General features: G+C 49.0%; 7 protein-coding genes across 7 annotated transcripts; 1 reads left to right on the top strand and 6 right to left on the bottom strand.

The window, feature by feature from the left end:
* Positions 1 to 3,701: 3,701 nt before the first annotated feature.
* BROUX77_002924 (uncharacterized protein) lies at positions 3,702 to 4,526 on the bottom strand (the record flags this gene model as incomplete). The annotated part of the gene is made up of 1 exon (XM_073747518.1): positions 3,702 to 4,526. The coding sequence occupies one exon, from the start codon at positions 4,524 to 4,526 to the stop codon at positions 3,702 to 3,704; it is 825 nt and encodes a 274-aa protein (XP_073608006.1).
* Positions 4,527 to 4,959: 433 nt separating this feature from the next.
* On the bottom strand, positions 4,960 to 6,489 carry BROUX77_002925 (uncharacterized protein; the record flags this gene model as incomplete). The annotated part of the gene is made up of 3 exons (XM_073747519.1): positions 4,960 to 5,152; positions 5,210 to 5,268; positions 5,383 to 6,489. 3 exons carry the CDS (start codon positions 6,487 to 6,489, stop codon positions 4,960 to 4,962), a joined length of 1,359 nt encoding a protein of 452 aa, XP_073608007.1.
* Positions 6,490 to 7,984: 1,495 nt separating this feature from the next.
* On the bottom strand, positions 7,985 to 8,782 carry BROUX77_002926 (uncharacterized protein; the record flags this gene model as incomplete). Its single annotated transcript, XM_073747520.1, has 2 exons — positions 7,985 to 8,044; positions 8,117 to 8,782. 2 exons carry the CDS (start codon positions 8,780 to 8,782, stop codon positions 7,985 to 7,987), a joined length of 726 nt encoding a protein of 241 aa, XP_073608008.1.
* Positions 8,783 to 10,971: 2,189 nt separating this feature from the next.
* On the bottom strand, positions 10,972 to 12,860 carry BROUX77_002927 (uncharacterized protein; the record flags this gene model as incomplete). Its single annotated transcript, XM_073747521.1, has 3 exons — positions 10,972 to 11,918; positions 11,989 to 12,602; positions 12,676 to 12,860. The coding sequence occupies 3 exons, from the start codon at positions 12,858 to 12,860 to the stop codon at positions 10,972 to 10,974; spliced, it is 1,746 nt and encodes a 581-aa protein (XP_073608009.1).
* Positions 12,861 to 15,777: 2,917 nt separating this feature from the next.
* Positions 15,778 to 17,053, bottom strand: BROUX77_002928 (uncharacterized protein; the record flags this gene model as incomplete). The annotated part of the gene is made up of 2 exons (XM_073747523.1): positions 15,778 to 16,460; positions 16,522 to 17,053. 2 exons carry the CDS (start codon positions 17,051 to 17,053, stop codon positions 15,778 to 15,780), a joined length of 1,215 nt encoding a protein of 404 aa, XP_073608010.1.
* A 411-nt stretch (positions 17,054 to 17,464) lies between these two features.
* BROUX77_002929 (uncharacterized protein) lies at positions 17,465 to 18,688 on the top strand (the record flags this gene model as incomplete). Its single annotated transcript, XM_073747524.1, has 1 exon — positions 17,465 to 18,688. The coding sequence occupies one exon, from the start codon at positions 17,465 to 17,467 to the stop codon at positions 18,686 to 18,688; it is 1,224 nt and encodes a 407-aa protein (XP_073608011.1).
* Positions 18,689 to 18,748: 60 nt separating this feature from the next.
* BROUX77_002930 (uncharacterized protein) lies at positions 18,749 to 19,435 on the bottom strand (the record flags this gene model as incomplete). The annotated part of the gene is made up of 2 exons (XM_073747525.1): positions 18,749 to 18,918; positions 18,979 to 19,435. 2 exons carry the CDS (start codon positions 19,433 to 19,435, stop codon positions 18,749 to 18,751), a joined length of 627 nt encoding a protein of 208 aa, XP_073608012.1.
* Positions 19,436 to 19,810: the final 375 nt, after the last annotated feature.

Genomic DNA, 19,810 nt, shown 5'->3' on the forward strand with positions numbered 1-19,810 from the left:
CTTCTGGAATATGAAGATGTCGGGACCCGAAGTTCGCTTCATCAACGAGAACTCATTTTTTTGGCGCATTTTTATTAGTATGTTCAGGATATACTCACTGGGGAGAAGGCCTTGGTTATCACCGCATGTGTTGAACCCTGTAGTGTGAATACACTGAATAATCATTGACATGTTCTAAAGAAAGTTTCTCACTGATACTCATTCTCCGTGATGTGAACGAAACCCTTTGACATTAGTGACTAGTTTGTAGGTGTCCCTTTGGTTAGTTTATGTGTGCCGATGACAGATTGACTTGTGACGACAACTTTGCTATTAATTAACTATGATGTTATGAATATGCTACAGCTCTTCCAGTGTGATGCCGCAAAGCTGACTCTCGGACCTAGTGCAGTTGCGACTTCTTCTTGCCTTTGTCGTCTACCCACTGGCTCTGTTCTTTGACCCAGTCATCCAATCTGCAGCAAGTCACCCACATTTCGCAGTCACTTAGACTCGCATCATCGCACGACACCCGAGCTCGTGAACAATGACGGTGTTTTCCAGAGTGTCCATCATCTTTTCGGCCTTTGTCCCGGGAATGCTTTTCCTTCTTTCGGTGCTCCTTTTTTTCATGCCTGCTTCCGTCTAACTTCTTCTTTGCCTCTTTCAGATTTTGAACGCAGGAGCTGCTGTCATCGGCACAACAACCTTCGTCCACTTTTTCTTCGGGGTTCTCATCTATGTCTCTCGTACGACTCCGGCTACGAGACTTTGTGTCGGTGTCTTGATCTGAACTCGTGCGGTGGAAATGGCAGCAGCTATGATAATGCCAACTTTTCTTTCGAGACTCATGGGATCCAGGCCCTTTGTCCTTTTCTTTGGTTGTCTTTTTGTGGTTGGTGTAGTCTGCGTCCCAGTTCCTCCACGCACCAGGCAAAGGAGCCCTTTCAGCGCTCTTTCTCAAGTCTGGCCTGATAAGATTAGGAGAGGGAGATCTAGAATCCATAATAGATTCATCACTTCTCGGGAAGTGACAAAACTCGCACCCGTACTTGATTTGGGTTCCAGTTGATATATGTGATTCATATCCTGCACTGGATGATGTAGATGCGACATTGGAAACTTGGCTGTTATCTGAAGTTGTTGGTGTTTCTTCGGACTTTCCGGGGCTATTATGACGGCTGCATTTTTTGCATTTACGTCTGTGATGTTTTGGCTTATCAGTCTTGTTCTTGAACTCTATATTTTGCGGATCAATATTTCGTTCTTTGCGCCTATAAGGTTTAGAAAGCCGAAAACTAGATGCCGAGCTGACCGAGCGGTCAGTTTTCTGGTCGCCAGTACTTTCAAACTCGGAGGATACAGACGGCGAACGTAGCCGGGAGGCTGATAGTAGTTCGCGTTGGTGAAGGGGGCAATAAGGCTTTGAACTAGTGTTACGTGAACCGGTCTGTGATACGATTCTGTGGTGATGTCGGCTTAAAATAGTTGAGCGCTGTCTCAACTTGGACCGTGTCTTAGACGGCTGACTATTGTCCTGAGTTGCTGTATCTGTTTCGTCCTTCCCAGCTGCGTTCTGTATGGTTTTGCGCAGATGGTATGAGCAAGTTCTACCTAAAAATTCAGCAATAGAATTAGCATGCGGCTAAACAAGTTATACAACAGAAGAAAGGTGTGCGTTTTTTTGCCGTGAATTAGAACTAACCTCTGTTGCGGGAGTCTCTCATGACACCAGTAGCATCTGACATATATCTTGACCGGGAGGGAAGATCTGCTACTCGAGACCGACCATCAGCGATAGATGCCTTGCAGCCATGATGACATTTGTGGGAATGTGATTTAGTCTTTTGCAAGCCATGAAGATTAGAAGTTGATTAATTCGACTAGAAATTAAAAGCATACCTTGGCCCTTTTCTCCCGATCGTACACATGCAGGATATTCCTCCCAGGGTCAAAGTGACTGTTAGGAGGGAGATCACATGGTTCATCGACATAGTGGCGGATTTGTATCTTGCTCTCCGATCGAGAGGCAGACTTCCGCGTATGTTTCTTTTGAGGGGCCTTGCTTTCCGAACGCTTTGATTTGTGAGAAGTATGAGTCGATGCATCTGGATTATCTTCTTTGGCGTTGCCTTTGCTGTGACTTCGGTGAGAAGTTGTCTTCGCCATTTTGTCACAGAAAGATCCTGTTTATTAAACATTCATCAATATTTGTGATCAAAGTGTGCCAGGAGTTCAATGTATTGATAAAGGCCACTGCACTCCAACATACCTTCGCTTTTCATCTGACTTTGGGACAAAATACTGTTGGAATTCGTCCGGTCGAAGAGAGTGTTGAGAAGTTTGGGTGACGGAGTAACACCTTTACTACTTCCGGGGGCAAACAAACTAAAGTTTTTGTGTTTGCTTGAGGAGAGAGTATTTGGATGATATAGCAAAAAAGTGACTGTATTGTTAGAATCTCATTGAAATGTCGATTACAAGGTTTCCATGGCATCAAGCCCAAGAGAGTATGCAAAAAATAGCATGACTGCGTGTAGACTGCGCCATATGTGGCAGTGTGTGACTCAAGAAATGAATAGTCTTCAATCAAAATGTTTTAAAAGACTCAAGCAAATATTGATAGCAGAGGACGGAACACAACTTTACAAGGAGTTATCTTACCTGACTTTTTCGAAGTAGGTGAACTCGACAACGTTTCGCCTTGGCTTTCACTGAACGATGAGCTAGACCCATGACTTCTGCAACATGGGCATGGCACCTTCATGATGCTTTTAAGACCTTGACTGCCCTGAGATCGGATATAGGTAGGAAGAATCGACTGTTCTTCATGCCCACACCCTTGGCATATGATTGGTTTCTCTGGCTTAGACAAAGCCACCACTTTTACGTCTGGGAGTGAAACCCCTTCTTTTATGTCATTAGATAATGTAGTCTGGCGAAGAAAAATAAGCCTCCTTGAGCCATTCTCCGCTGTGAAGTGCTAGATCATAAACTTGCCATTTTCATTCGAGTATTGGGAAAAGGAAGATAGTTCTCGAAGATGTTTGTCGTATACGGTCCCATTAAAGGAAAGCTTTTCATTTTTCTGCTAAGCCAGTTAGATGACATGAACAATTTCGGACATGGAAGTTGTGGGAGTTTTGGCTTGGATATGAGCAAACATGACACCCACCTTGGTATTATCTTGTGTGTCGCATAAATCAAGATAGATCTGGTCCATACGCTTCAAGTACTCCATATCGCTTGCAATTTTCGAAGAAAGTGACATTTCCAAAATAGTCTCTAGACGGCGTAGGACTGAATGCTAGATAGATCAAAAGAAAAAGACTTGTGAAACAACAAGTACCCAAGAATAACTTATCACAGGAAAGGTTAGGGTGTATGGAGTTCAACAGCAATCGGAAGACAGAGTTCAGTAGATTTCGATGGATGAGCGATTGACAAGCGTGAATATGAGAAGATTGGAAGGGGAGAACTTGAAGAAAAAAGGTTCGGGTAAGCAAAATTTTCACTTCTTTCACCTTTTTGTGATATCGCGAAAGGCAGTTGCGAGTCATCGTGAAAGTAGTAGTTTCCGATTTCGAGGCGGTTGCGTTAAATTTCAATAAGCTTGATGTATTTAGAAGGTGCGAACTACTTTCTTATTCTACCAATGACTAATACCTGAAAGAGTATGACGGCCAATGTTGGCTCCGTAACAACTCCTTGGAAATGTGAGATCACAACTTTGCGCTCGCTTCTTTCTCTACTTGAGCCCATTTACGGTTCAGGCGGATATTTTGAAGAAACCCATAAATGCCCATCATCAAACCCAAAGGCGGGCAAGCGAGCAGGGAATACGACCACCAGGAGGGGCTTGCGGTCTGGAGGTTTGTAACAGCAGCTCCGATATTTTTCTCCAAATCCTCGCGGGAACTGTCGTTCCAGAGTACGACACCACGACCCTCTCCGCGTGCCGAGCATCTCTTGGCCTTGATGCGCACGTCGCCCTGGCTGCGTACCCGATTCTCGGCATCTTCTCTGGTCAGGTGCGAATCTCTAGCCATTAGGCGCTTCATCTGGACTTCTGGGTCGCTAACAGCCACAACAATGACGGTTCCGCAAATTTGGTCGAGGCCCGTCTCGAAAAGTAGCGGGATATCAAGAATAACAGCCCAATGTCCAGCCAAATAATACCAGAACAGAGATCGGTACATTTCCGTGCGAACAGCAGGATGGATGATTTTATTCAAAACACCACGGTCGTGCTTTCGCTCGTCTGAGTCGCCGAATACCCGGCGCCCAAGTGCCGGCCGGTTGAGGGGTCGGCCCTTGCCTTCCGGTCCGTTTTCAGGCATATTGTCCGCTACGGGAACGAGTAGATCCGGGGTTGTGGGGCCGAAATATTTTACGATGGCTGCATATCCGTTGGTTCCAGGTTCCACAATCTTGCGAGCAAGGACATCAGCATCAATAATGGGAATAGAATAGGGCGATTGCGATAAAACCGAGGAGACGGTGGATTTGCCAGTGGCAATAGATCCTGTCAGGCCGATGAAAAGCATTTTGTTTCGTTGCACTTGATGGTTAAAAGAAGAGACAAAGGTTGAGACGATTTGGTTTCGGGAGGATGTTGGATGTGGGCAAGAGCGACAAGCATATAAATACATGATTAGTCATCGACATCATGGTTTTTATCAACGACCTTCAACCTCGCACTATTACGAGTTTCTCAATCCATTTGACATTATTTACGTTGAACATGAAAAGAATAGAAACCATCATCAAAGTAATATTCATATCAAGTTTGTACCAACATCTCCCAAAAAAAAATACAAGCGTCCTGCTTGCCAGTGCAAGCTGTGCTCTCGTCAGAAGAACGCAAAAGTCACATCTTCTCAAGCGATATTAGTTTAAGGCCTTTTGCATCGTTGGCACAGAAGTAAAAGCGCGGACTTACCGGTGACACATGTAGTACTTAGCCCCAGAAGTGAAGGTTTATTTCTTAGGTGCCTTATACTCGGCGAACCAAACATCACCAGCCCACTGGTGGTGCCAAACGACCTTGTCACCAAGCTTGTCAATGCTGAAACGGGAGCGTACAGTATACTCTCCATTTTCACTCTTGAACTGGAACATTTTCTGAGGGTCGGAGTCCGGTGGGTATGGGGCGCAATGCGAACGACGATGACTGCCAACAAAAACAGGTTAGCATATAAACTTGGACACCAGACTAGTGCAGGCATACCTTGATCTATGAGGCAAGGTTCTGGTGTTACAAGGGCTACTATTAGCTGAGCCAGCGGCCTATTTTGTAGCGAAGATGTTAGTATATCAGCAGGGATTTTTCTGGGTGCCTGAGGAAATATAAATCTATAGGAATGAAGTAGAAGTGGTCGATTGTTTGTGGGAGGAACTGACGGCAGGCCTTCCACCACTGGTAGATTTGTCAGAGGCAATGAACTTTGAGGTATAATCGTAGTTCGTGCCATTCCATTTGTACTTGTGGGCAATTCTGTCGACGTCGTGGTAGTCTAGTTTCGAGGCACGCTTCAGTCGCCTCTCCTCTCGTAAGTTGCGGTACCTCGAGCCCGGGTGTTCGCGCTTAAGGATGGAGGTGATAGACCCAAGAGACTTCTCTTGCAATATCAGATAAGCTTGCTCGATCTTCTCGCGGCTTGCGATTGTGGGGGTTCCCTTAGTTTCGGCTCCGGTCTTGTTGTTGGCTTTCTTCTGAGCCTCCTCTTCAGCCTTCTTTTTGGCTTCCTCCTCGGCCCTCTTCTTGGCCTCAGCAACAGCCTTTCGCTTGGCCTCTTCCCCGGCCTTCTTCTTGGCTTCCTTATCAGCCTTAGCGGCAGCCTCTTTCTTGGTCTTCTCCTCCGAGGCCCTCTTCTTTGCCTCTGCTTCGGCCTTTGCCTTAGCGACCGCTGCTACTTCTTCAGCCATCTTTTTGGCATCCCGCTCAGCCTTCCTTTTGGCAGCTACTGCTTCATCGGCTTTCTCCTTAGCCTCGACTGCAGCCTTCTTTTTAGCCTGCATCGCCAACTCTCGTTTGACTTCCTTTTCGTCGATATTCTCCCCCTCGAGGACCTTGCGAACTTCCTCGTCCACGGTCTTCTTCAGCTGCTCAACCTTGCTCAAAATCTCAGCCTCCAAGGCCTTCTTGGCCTCCTCGTGTCTCCTGGCCCTCTCGGCTCTTCGCTCGGCTCTTTCCTTCTCTTTGGCAATCTTCTTCTCTTCCTTGACCTGAGCCCGGAGAAGCCTCTTCTGTGCGCACTTATTACAGTTGGCACCATGTTTTCCAAGGTCTTCCTTGAGCCACTGGCGCCGAAGGTTTTCACAGTGGGCTTTCTTCTTCGACTCTTTAGCAGTAAGCTTGTTGTAGTAGTCGAAGAGCTCCTTTCGATGTTTGTGGACACATTGCGGGGGGTCAGACTTGGTGCGCGGGCGGAACCTTGCGCCGGTGAGCTTGGGGTCAACTTCGCAGTAATCGCAAACTGCAAAATCAGATCGGATGGCATAGGCCATAATGGGTGGTCGGTGTGGGAGTGTGGATGAGTGGATGTGTGTAGGGACTGTCCTCGGTGATGATGGCGGTGGTGATGAAGATTCGGGGGATGGCAAAAGGGAGAGTCAAATAGGCAGTGTATGGCAAGACAGCAGCCTGTTGGAAGAATAAAAACTTGCGGTGGAAATCTCTATTCTTCCGCCTGTTGCTGTGTCAGTTCTAAATAAGAGAAATAATTACTCACTGTTGCTCCTCCAACAGTATTCTGCTGAAAAATGCCTGGGCATTGACTGCCAACCACCAGGTACATGCCTCTGAAATGGGGATGATACAAGACCGGAATCGAAGGCATGGGGAATGCCTCATGAGGACAGCCAGCCATATTTTACCGGTAGTGGGCTCTAACGATCCAAGTCAAAGAACAAGCACAGAAGCAAGGGGCGTTGAAGATAGTGGGAAACAGAGAGATCTGGTGGGTGGTGGAATGAAAGGTGTCAGACACCTGTTGGGGCCAGGCTCTTTAACAACACAATGCAATTCCACCGCCAGGGTGTACACAGAGGTCACGAGCTGCCTGGAATGAGCTTCCGTTGTTCAGGCAGATAACCGGCTCTAGCGGCTCGCTTTTCTTGTGCGACAATGAGCCAAGCACAGTCTGACCCCTTCCCTTGACTCCCTTGACAGGCCCCCACCCACCCATATGAGACTGCGGCTTTGTCTGCGGGAAAATGTCGCTTGTAGCTCAATCAAGATGCCTTGATCGGTGTGGCTCTGAGGGGCCGTGTATTCGCCGAGTGCTTACCGGCGGCCTATCCACACTCAGCGGCTCCATGACCGCCTCATGACCTTATCACCAGCTCTCTTACTTGTATTACACAGGAGCAAACTTTTCATGCAACGTCCCATGCCCCAAACAAGGCTGCCCTGTGCAACAGTAGTACCAAGCTAAGCCTCTGTTTTAAAGGAGCTCCAAACCCTGCTTGTCTGGGGGCTAGCCCGAGGAAACAAAGCCAAGGTGTCTCCCTCTATCTATCACCCACCCGCACATGCATGATTCAAATCCCCCCGTGGGGTGATGCTATCGATCAAACTAACATTTCATTTTTCGTATCTCAAACTCCGCCCAAGCCAAAGGATGACGTGTATGGAAGAAATTGATATCATGACTCGAAAGCGCAATTAGAATCTAACCACCCGTCGCCAAGAGCCCATCAACATAACCAGGAAAAACAGAGGAGGAACGGGGAATATAGAAAAATGCACAATGTGAAAACAGGCAGAGAAAAAGAAAACAGACAATAAGGCGTTGAACAGGAAGAGTAGGAGGATGAGCCCTTAGCTCGCACCGACACCCGCCCCTTATCCAAGATCTGTGAACGAGGAAGGGGCAAGTGTTTATTCGTACAGGAGGTTGTGGAAAAGTAAGAAAATGATAAAGAACATATGGTACAAGTACAGCCGCCAGCCATGGCGGGATAGGGAAAGACCCCAAGGAATGGCACAAGGCGGTCGATATTACAGGTCGCGGGGAGGGAGCGGCTGCTCTTCTTCGGGAAGAAGGGCCTTCTTGGCAATCTGGTGACACAGTTAGCATGTAGTTCTGGTTTTAGTTCCCTATGTCTCACGCTTCAACATCTGTTAACTTACCACCCAGGCAGTAGCAAATCCAGAAACAACACCGCCAGCAACAAGCATGGGCTTGATGCCCTTGGTACTCCGGAAAAGGGCGCCAGACAGGAAACCAGCAACGATCGAGTTGGCAGAATCATGCTTCCCCCGCGTGGCACCAATCAGGCCGTTGAAGCAGTTGTAGATAATAGCAATGACACCGGCCGAGTTACCCAGGAAAGGACCCCGCTTGGTGACGGCGTTGAGCACCGAGTTGAGTCGCAGCTTCGGTGGCTGGCCCTCGGAGCGGCGCAGGCCCTCTTGTAAACCCCAGGCGCCTCCTAGCGTCAGAGCACCGAGGTAGGTGATACCGGTACCGTAGCAGAGGTCATCGGTGAAGCCGCGCGACGCGATGACGGACTGGCCGGCAGGCAACGAAGCATCGTCGAGCGTAATGTATTCGAGAGTGTCCTTATCTAGACCGGCCAACGGGTGGAGCAGGGCGGGATCGGCAAAGGCGGAGGGCTTGAGAAACGATTCAACGCCCGTGTTTTGCGTGGGGTCGTAGGAGGGAGCGTCCGGGGCTGACGTTTCCGGGGCGGGAGGGGCAGCGGTGGGCGCCGCCGGCATGTGGGAAGCAACGTTCTGGGCCTGTTGCTTGTCCTTGTTGTTACCACCGGTAATGGTAGTCCATAGTGAGGGCATTTTGACAACAATTTCTGTCTGTGAGTCCGAAGGGATAAAGGTGGAAGATATCACAACACGGTTGTACGATTGTTGTTACTTTTACCTAACCTCAGCGTCATTTGGCGAGCTCATCGGGACCGGCTCCAATCGAAAAAAAATTTGGACAGTACTGCCAGTTATTCGACGCCACATTGTCAACGCCACGTATCTTACGCCTCAGGACCTGGTCTGTGCTGATGCAATAATGATGAGTAATCACTGTCTCCACTCAAAGCCCCATTGAAAGTGGGCCAAAAACAAGTATAAATTCTACACGACGGCGCCATCAATCTCGATTCTTCTTCTTCTCTCTTCTTCAACAATTCGGCTGACTTCTACATCGTCATATGGAGAGGTCGGTTTATCTGGCGGCTCCGCTACGGCGGCTTGCTGAGGGTTGTCTCCTTCGATGGATTTCCTTCCGTTCCCGGCCCCCTTGAGAAAAGATTTAAACACCAACCTATCAGCCATTGACGTCTGGTCTACCAGGTTCTTGACTGTGGGGTGTTTGCGACATTTCTTCAAGCTCTCACAAGCTTGTAAATCAAAAATTTAAACACGCTCAGCACTCGTTGTGCCAGGCGCGATTGCATGTAGAGTCTCGACTCGGTAGCCATGTTTGTCATGTTTTTCTTGATTCCAGCAGAACCACCTGACTAAAAACGCATTAGGTGTCTTCATGATGAGAAGCATTTCAACGTCGATGCTTCTCGTAATCTTCCTTTTTCCACAATTAATCTCGCACCAAAAGCCTTCGCATTTTTGGGGTGGGGGTTTTTTTCTTGTGTTAACCCTAGTAGACCCTATAGAAATTGTCAAAATCTCATCTTAATTATTGAAGGCTAGACCTAGGTTTCACCTCTAACGAGTTACTGCTGTAGAGTGAACTGAGGTTACAGCAAAGCTTGCCAGCAGGTGGTTGGCGAACTCTTCAAATGATGGCATGTTGGATACCTCTTAAGCGCGTTCTATCTGTGCAAAGAAGAGATCGTAGGTGATCGTAGGATAGACACGCTTGAGTATTATGAAGGCGTCCCCAATCAGGAAGGAATCATGGATCCGAAACAGGCGGTGTAATTCTGAGTGAAGTCGGCAGTAACTCTTGATGCTTTCGAGAAAAAGTTGGATGCCATTTTCCTGAGGGGGGCGAGAGATGCCGTGGGATGCGTTGAACGCTTTCTCCATTTTCTGTTTGGAGTTGAGGCGGTTCTTGACAACAACTAACTCTATGACCTCTGGGATTGTGAGGAAGTCGTCCCACAACGGACCCAGGGATTTTTGGAGGACGTACGCCTAGGACGCTTCGGGCATTTCGAGGGCCTCATCGCTGACTTGGGCAATGTCGACTCCGGTGCAAAGGATGGCTCTGGTAATCGACTTTTCGGCTTTGACCTTGAAGATCTTGAGCCAAACCGTTGGGATCGATTCCTGGAGGGCGGGGATTTGCGGCGCCGGGCTGGTTATACACGCCAGGGCCTCTGACAGCGGGGGGTCTATCGGGTTGCTCAGGTAGTTGACGGATTAGGTCATTTTCGTCGTACAATCTAGGTCTGTCAATAATTTTTCATCGACAATTTCCCTTCTTCAGTAAGTAACTTAATATTCACTTGAAGCAAGTAAACTATGTATTTCAATAGGAGCCTTGGGCATGTTTGCCGTCGGGCCGACTTGCTCGGTTCCTCCATACCATTGGTGTTAAGATTCGACCTGAACCCCCAAAGTAGTACAGCACCAGTATAGTTACACAGTTCTATAGGAAAATCTCTTGTCAGACTTGGCCAATGACATAGATGCACATACCTATAGTCATCTACATGTAAGTAGACGTATTATTCAAATGGAACCAATCTGAGCACGAGCACCTCCCTTTGCTGATATTGAGCAAGTGAAAAAAAATCGAACTGGGATGTCATTTTCAATATTACATAACTACATAGATTAGAAGTCGACTCACGCAACCATATTTTGAGACACCAAACAGGATAGAAGTAGAAGTGCACCACCCACGAACCAGCAAACAATAGCCTCCCCGAAAATAGCCAAACACATCAAAGTAGGGCTTGGCTGTGTACCCACGGACCGAGACCAATAGGATCCAGCCGAGTATTTATTATGACAGAGACAGATACACTATAACTTCTTTTTCACTCATCTTCCATTTTCTTCTTTTAGAAGATACGGCCCTTGGTCTGACTGTGACCCTCGGACTCCATCTTGCGGATGTTGATGTTTCTCCACATCCAGATTGAGAGAAGGCACAAAGGCATGAAGCAAGCACCAGCAATAACCATGTAGCGTTGGGTCTGGCCATATGCGCCAACAACGGCGTCCCGTCCGGGTGTACCGCTAGCAAAGCCCATCTGGATGGTGATGTCGCCGTAGATGGTGGCAGCCTGGTCCTTCATGTCGTCGGGTAGACGAGAGACTAGCCCCTTGTACAATGTGTTGTTCCAGATACCTCCAGCGATGGCAATGCCAATGGAGGCACCCAGAGAGCCAAACATGCCATAGATGGCAAGAACAACGGCAATCTCTTGGTGGGTAACAGGAGCCATGACGGCGATTTGGCCACACATGGAGAAAAGACCGGCGCCAATACCAACCAGAACCTGGGTCAGGACAATCCAGCCACGGCCAACACCGGGGCGGCGGAAGGGGATCAGCAGGCAGGTACCGAGCAGCATCAACGGCACACCACAAAGAGCAATCATCTTGAATCTGCCGGTGTAGCGGATGGCCCAGCCGGCGGCGGGAGAAATGATGGCAGAGGCCAACGAGTATGAGTTGATGACGTAACCGGCAGTGGCAATACCAAGACCGTTGACAACCTGGATGTAAGAGTACAGGTAGGTGTCCCAGGTGTAAGTGGACAGGAACATGACACCGTAGAGCAGGCAAGATCCGATAATGGTGCGGTCAGTCAAGTACTTCCAGGGCAGGAACTTGACCGTGGCATACTTGAACTCCCAGATAGCAAACACGGGGAACAGAAGAACACCGACAACCTCGAAGGCAATGATGTAATCGGTCTTCCAACCGTGGGGAGCGTAGCCAACCAGAGAGTAGGGAAGTAGCAGGAAGGCCCAGGCAGAGATGATGAGGATCATGCCAACAACTAAAGAACAATGTGTCAGCTAATGAAAAATAGATGACAGCCTTTTTTGAGATAGAAAGGATTCACTTACTGTCAAACTCTACAGCGTAGTACTTAAGCGACTGAATGAGCGTGCGACCGCTATCACGTTTCGGCAGCAGACCTTGCTTGCGGGCCTTTGCCTCAGTAATCAGGAGCAGAGCAATGCAGGGGATGGAGACAGCGGCCAGTATGATGGCAAAGGCACCGAAAGCCCAGCGGAAGTTGAGGTCTTCATAGAAGCGTTCGGCAATCTTAGGACCAGCAAATGTTGAGCAGATGACGGGAGTAGTGTTGATGCCAAAGATGATCATCCGGTTGCGAAGCGAAGTAATATCGGAAATCATGACATTGACGACATACACCTGACCAACATAGCCAACCCAGTACAGAACATGGGCAGCCACATAGGTCTGAATGTCCTTGGCAAAAGCCTTCATGACGAGACCAATGAGGGTAATCAGAAGCATAGAGGTGAAAGACTCAACACGACCAAAAACATCGGAGACCTTGGCCAGAGCCAGCTGGGTGCATCCAGACAAGATCGTAGAAAGGACATCGAGAGCTGATAGCAAGCCGTGACTGCTGAAGCTGGAAGTGATGTAGGCGTTAAGAGAGCTTTGGACGGAGCTAAGCAGGGCGCTGACGAAGTTGACCAAGTAAAGCCTGAACAAGTACAATGATATGGTTAGCAATGAGTATGAGAGATGAGGCAAAGCTGAGCTGAAGCCAAACTCACAGAACAAACATGGTCCAGAGTGTCTTGGTGTCCCAGACCGAGGCGACAGCACGGGCACGGGCAACACCGGGCTGGAAGTCATCGCTCTTGGTAGAAGCCACATCGGAGTTGTTGACAGCAGCATGGTGAGGCTCCAGCTTCTCAGCGTCGACCGACACGGCCATCTCCGAGCTTTTCTCGAACATCATGGCTGTAAGGGAGAGAACGCAGAAAGGGTAGTTATAGAAAGGGAAGAGACTAGATGTAGAAAAGAAAGCGACCTTGGATAGAATCAGCAGTCTTTCTTGCTGATCGACACGGTGACAACAGAGGAAGCAGCTGTAAAGAAGCTGTAGAGGTCTTCAAGCGCCAGAACCAGTGGATAGTCAGAGGAAGGGGAGTAAAGCGCACAGTTAGGGTGGCAGCAGCGGGGACTTTTTGTCTTCTTATACGCAAGTTGGTCTCGGGCCATGTAACCGTACGGCCTGTGCCATCCTTCATTAGCTTCTTGAGAGCACGACAGAACGTTAACGCGCCTGTTAGCAAACATATTGCTCCTTCATAAGCTAGATGCGCTAGCCACTAGCAACTCGGAGCAGGGGGAGTTGGTTAAGTGGCCTAACAAGAGACAAGTATGTAACCAAAGCCGAGCCGGGCAGACGAGGCATCCCAAGATGGATTGGTCTGGACGGACATACACGCTTTTCTGGATTCCACTTATTTTCTACTCCGCGTATCCCTGGTCTACAGCCTGCCATCTTGTGTATCGCAGTCTCGTGAGTTGTCAGGCACTTCTTTGTTTCTATGTTGCCCTGGTGCTTCTCAAGCTCCTAGTGTTTGTGTATGCATGTATAATGCAGAGCAGGATCATGCTCTTGAGTCTCATCTGGCGGTTTACACGGGGCCGGGAGGATCGACGGCAACGAGAGCAGCCAGGATTTGACATGAACTGGAAGCTCATATGGGGAGGAGAGAAGAAAATAGCAGGCTGGTGAGAGAATGGTGCAAGTCCACAAACACTATGCACAACATCCAGGTACAGGCTGGACGGGTGAGAAGACGGAAATCGAACTGGTAAAATCCAATAAATCAAGAAAAAGTCTATTGAAAAAAACTCATTCCACAAACCACACGTAAAAAAAATGGCGTTGTGTCTTCCGACTTCTCTTAATGGCCTGTGAGCCGCGATGTGGTGGATCAGAAAATCTGATAAGATTAAACTAGGCGTGAAAAAAATTAGCGACCTATCCCGTTATTTTACGACGCCAGTGAAAAAAGGATCAGATTTCCGTGTTGAGTTTAACGCCGACGCAAGACCGGCGGCCAGGTCGCATCAGAGGCGGAGAAACACAGAGACCGAAGAAAAAAAAGTCATGGGATCTCGGCGTTTTGCGGGTGAAGATTCTATGGCTTGGCTTCTGGCCATTGTTGGTTTCTTTTGGCTGGACGATAGAGAAGATCTGATAAGCAACACGTGAGAGTTTGCACGAGGCAGTGGGTATGGAAGCACGGGTAACTCTATGCTACGAGGACATGTATGCACGCCCCCACGCTAAATGCAAGACCTACAAGCTGTCGTCCTTTCTATTCCTCCCCCCACCTCCTCACAATCTCCCAATACCGGCGTTGGGTGAGCTGGGCTCCGACTCTCAAAAAGATCCGGTGCATATAGAAGTAGTTATAGATGTGTAACTAACTAGCACATGGGCAAGTAACTAACTATACAAGTCAAGTGTTGACTAGTTGTAGTTAACTATGTGTGCATGTCGTTATGCATAGAGAGAACTCGAGGGAACAGGATGACAAGCCTCAGCTCGAAGCAATGCGACCAAGCTGGCCAAGCTTCTGTCCTTTGCTTCCTGTTGACAAGACTTGGCGTGTCTTGGCTTGTTCCCTGTTCCTTGGCTCGGCCCATTTTCAACGCGAGTGTCACTGATTGATTAGCCGGTGGCGGTTGATTGAACAAGGCCGGGGGGGCTTATAGTAATACGTGGGCATTTCATCATTCCTCTTTTCACAAGTACAGTACATCTACAAATACATTCCACCTATCTTCTCTATATCCTCTACTTGAAACAAGAGTTTACAAGGCCAGCGTCAAGACCTAGACTGATTGATATCTGTCCCAGCATAACGAGAAGCAAGACTTTGACAAGCAAGGCCACACCATAGGGTCTCCGAAACAAGCATGTACAAGTAAAGTAAGCTCTTGTACGTGTGTATATGTACACATATGCTTGTATTCACACGTCGATATTTCAAGACACGCTAGCCCCAATCAAGACTACAACACACAACCTTCAGAGAGTCTGTTTTCTCTGCCGTCCAAACAAGACAGACCGCCGATCTCGCACTGGCCGTCAGGCAAATAAGCTACCCCAAGAAAGGGCTGCAGGAGACGTGTCCCCTCCCGGCCGGCGAGGACAGGTCTTTCTCGTTGTCTCTTTTTCAGAACAAGGGTTGTTAGTGACAGGCTATAAGCACTACAAGTAATGTATGCATGTATGTGCAAACATAGATACTCCCGCCATGTGTTGTTGGCTTTTCCCTTGCTGTTCTCCTTTTTCGTTTCCATCTGATTAGATCTTGAACCCAGCCAGCCAAGAAGGCCAAGACCGAGACCGGGCCCTTGCTCTCTAAACCCGTTGCCAAGACAGTTTGACATGAGCATAAAGGGTACAGAAGCACGATAACTCTAAATCGGAAAATGGCAAGCATGTAGGCGACATGTTGTGCACATATACAAATACAGGCTCACAAAAGCCGTGTAGCTCTCAAGTACTACACTATCTCTATCTAGTTGACTACAGGATAGATTAACCAACTACGTAGCTATGCATACATACTAACTGCCCGGCTGCTGAAATGTTGCCAGCCATCTGGACTTTTCATTTATCCAGGCCTCTAGCCTTTGGTCAAGCCCGGTCTTGATTCCCATTCCCTTAGTTACGTTTGAGAGCCTGATCAGGATTCCCAGAGTCCACTTGTTTGCAACCCTGTTGCCGCCGCAAGTTCGTGATTTTGAGCTTGATCAGATTTTCTGTTTCTCCACTTTTGCTTTCAATCTTATTCGATCTAACTAAGGGAATGCCCCATATTGTGCGTGAGCGCGACTAGGGTCATCTATATATTAGCCGTAGGGTTGCCGAACCCAGAAACCACGGCGGCGAGCAGTTGGTGAGCGATGGCCGTATGAGGTGGCAGCTTTAGACCATCGTAATCCTTCTGTGCAGTCTCATCCAGGCTGAATGTACCAAGCGCAAGTGCCTTTCTGACGTCCTCGAACGGGTACCATTTTGCGTCCTGCAGCTCCGCGTCATGACTCAAGTTAATCTGCTCTCCACCGGGAAGTGCCTGTGCTACAGCGCCGATCATTAGACTGGCGGGATACGGCCAGGGTTGTGTCGAGTGCAGCACTACGCGGCCGACCCGGACGCCGCTCTCCTCCCAGACCTCACGGATAACTGCGTCTTCTACCGACTCTCCCTGTTCGACGAAACCGGCCAGCGTGCTATACCACTGTTTCGGATACCGCGCCTGGCGTCCTAGAAGCACGCGCTTGCCATCGGCGGAGATCACGGCGGCGATCATCACAGGGTCGTAGCGGGGGAAGCACATGTTTGCCACACCTACTCTCGTATGGCAGGCTGCCCGCTCAGTGGCTTTGTCCTGTCCGAGGAAGTCGGTGGGAGGGCATACGCGCTTGTAGCCGGATTGAACGGAAAATGTTGGGCTGCCACACCCCGAGCAAAACTGGTTACGAGCGTTCCAATCAAGAAGAGAGCGGGCTTGAGCGTAGGTGGCAGCTGATACAAAACTAGATTAGTATTTTACTGTAGGCAGTGCAATTGGACGTGTTCTACTTACCATCTGTCGCCTTCAAAGTCATGGACCGTGGGTTCTTCATAAACTCAAGCCCGCTGGCCTCGACGCTATCCACCACACTCTGGGCAGCTTCTTTGAAGGTTCCCCGTGGCGTGACGTCAACCGCAAACCAGGGCTGTCCGCGGTATTCTTTGTATTCAAAACCAGCGGCTCCATCTTCTTCGATACCTAGGAACAGCACCTGTGGCGTACTCTTGGTGGAATCATAGGCCTTGATGAGGGCCTCTTCAGGTGTCTCAAAGGGATTTTTACCCGTCAAGGGCGCCACATCAACATGCTTGAACAGCGCAAGGCTTGAGCTGTCCTTGACTGCAGGCACCAAATCTTTCAGGAGAACAAATTGTGTCTCGGGATGGGTAAATGCGGCACTCAGGAAACTGTGGTCTCCACGCAGAAAGGATAGGCGGTTGATCTTGGTGCCTGAAAAGTAGTTTATCAAGCCACGGCCAAAGTGCTTGGAGAGCATCGAATCGGGTGCTAGTGACTCTATAAGTGTCACAGAAGAAGAACTCATTGTGAATAGCGAGCAGATTCGCTGTGCTAACTTCTGGCGGCAGGAAGATGTTGCTGGTGGATCAGGCAAAAGGGGGTTATCGCTAGGGTTTACACGCCAGACCTTGAGAAATGATGACAGTGATAGAAGGGACAAGAATGCTGTTAAAATCTCTTCCAAGACAAAGACAAGTGTTCTGGGTATGCTCATATCGTCACTCAGAGATTTGTATTTAGGATCGCGAAATGCGTTATTTTACAACTTGTGGATGACTAATGTGTGTTGAACATTGGCGCTTCAGTTTGCCCAAAGCAGTGGTGTAATGTGTAAGCCTCACCACTTTCGTACTTGCATGCACCTGAGTGAACTCTATTTGCCAACACACCCTTATAGGACGCGCTCTCTACCCACTCCTATAAAAATATACATCCGATGCGTTCGGCTAGCATCCGAATTCCCTACCGGGATAAATTCCCGTCCCCGAAAACATTGCCGTCTACAGCGACATCCATCCCCGGAGCCATCGACGCCTTGCTGGAATTCTTCACCGCCCGGTCGCCTTCCGGCCTACCACAGTCGACCGTAGTACTTTCGGGCGCCGGTCTCTCTGTGGCATCGGGGCTCGCAGACTATCGTGGCGAAAACGGGACGTACAGAGTCAACAAAACATACCGGCCCATCTACTACAGCGAATTCATTGCCAGCCATGCTGCACGCAAGCGCTACTGGGCCCGTAGCTTTCTGGGTTGGACAACACTTTATAATGCCGCGCCCAATGCAGGCCACTTTGCTGTGCGTGATCTGGGCCGTATGGGCTTGGTCAATGCCGTCGTGACACAAAATGTCGACTCGTTCCATTTGCTGGCTCACCCGCAAATACAGACGATGGAGCTGCACGGCTATTTGCGCGCTGTCAAATGCGTTACGTGCAAGTCCGAATTTCCTCGCGATATCATCCAGGATGAGATGGCCCGATTGAATCCTGTGTGGGCTGAGTTTCTGCGTGATGCAATTGCCAAAGATGCGTTCTCACCGACAGAAATCTTGAAACAGTCAGAAAAGCTGGGTACACCCGCCATCAAGTCAAATCCCGATGGAGACGTCGAAGTTCCCGGAGCCCAGTACCAGACGTTTCGCTACCCGCCGTGCCCTCGTTGTTTGGCAAACCCGACCCAAGACGCGACCGGCCACAAACACAAGGTCGAAGTAGACAGCGATGGAGCGTGGATGCCGACCAGCACTGGCGGAGTGCTGAAGCCAGCGGTGGCCCAATTCGGAGAAAACATCCAAGATCATGTCAAGGATACGGCAAAGCAGTACATTGACCAAGCAGGCAAGCTGCTGGTCCTGGGAACCTCTCTGGCTACTTATTCAGCTTGGAGACTAGCAAAAAGTGCCAAGGACCGAGGCATGCCTATTGCTATTGTGAATATCGGTGGTGTAAGAGGAGAGGATATTTTCCATGCAGGCCTGGAAGCAGAGCAATCTGGCGCACAGGGAGTCAGAGTAGAACTTCCTACACATGTCCTCCTCCCACAGCTAGTTGATAAACTTTGGGATGAAATATCGCCAAGCAGTAGGATTGCCGCCGACAACCCGGCATCTGACACATCACGGACGAGAGCGCAAGTAGCGTTTAAAGAAATGCTGCCATAGGTTGATGTTATACAATATAATACATTATCAGTATCCCCAGGTTCTATGCTTGTAGAAACACTAGAAGAAGCTGGAAAGTCCTTTGCTTTTCTTGGTTGGCGCCTGCACCTCCGGCTCAGATTCGGAGCGAGCTACCTGTTTGGGAGGCGTGGAAACAGTCTCATTCTTCTCAATTTGCTTCTCTTCAGTCTCTCCTATCGGCAGTGAGTTGTCCACAAATTGCCCAACCACTGTAAACTGGTATTAGCATTGGCCCTGCCACCTGGTAGTCTTTGTGGTACATGACTTACTGGCTTCCCATTCCCGCTCGTGGCTCTCGTCACCCGCACCCAAGGCCCGATCCACATCAAACTTTTCGCCGGCCTGGAGTCTCTCAACAACCTCTTTCAAAAGACCAATGCGAGTATCTGTGCGGCGCGTGTACGTGGCAAACTCGTTCTTCATGCCCAACAGATTGATCGACATGGAACCAATGAGAATGAACATGGCCATAAAGAATGTGGCTGGGTTGGCTGACATGCGCTCCACGATGCTCTTCTGGTTGCGGTTCTTGAGCTTCCGGCGTTGACGAAGCGACTTGGGCAACATGGACATCCAAAGAGATGGCTGCACAATCGATGGCAACTGAGAGGTGCTTCCCGCCATACGAATCTGGTGTAGAGTAACCGGCACAGTCTGGGCATTGGCCCTATGCACGCGGGTTAAAACCCCAGACATCGAGGGACCAAATCGAATGGCTTTATTCATAGTGGAAATAAATCAAGATTCAACCCAAATAGTGAGTGCGCTTCCGCAAATGTCTCTCCAGCCCGGCGAAGCTGCATCCGAACATGGCGGTAGTGATGATTTTTTTCTGATAGTTTTCAAGGGGAGCAGTTGCCCTTGACAACAACCGAGGATCAGCCGAAAACACACTGGCACCCATGGATCAATCCCTGCGAATGCAAATATGTGTGTACATCACCAGGAGACAACTCGATTACAAGAGCTTCAATAGAGGACGTCACTCCTCCATGGACATGCATATGTGCACTTAATGTCCGTTTTTAATACTTGATACCCGGTGTTTGAAGTTTTTATAGATCGTTTTACTTCTTGTCTTTTACATAATACCCTATACCG

Source organism: Berkeleyomyces rouxiae, assembly GCF_048999995.1.
Source record: "Berkeleyomyces rouxiae strain 22BRR77 chromosome Unknown BrBRR77_ptg000002l, whole genome shotgun sequence".
Classification (NCBI taxonomy): domain Eukaryota; kingdom Fungi; phylum Ascomycota; class Sordariomycetes; order Microascales; family Ceratocystidaceae; genus Berkeleyomyces; species Berkeleyomyces rouxiae.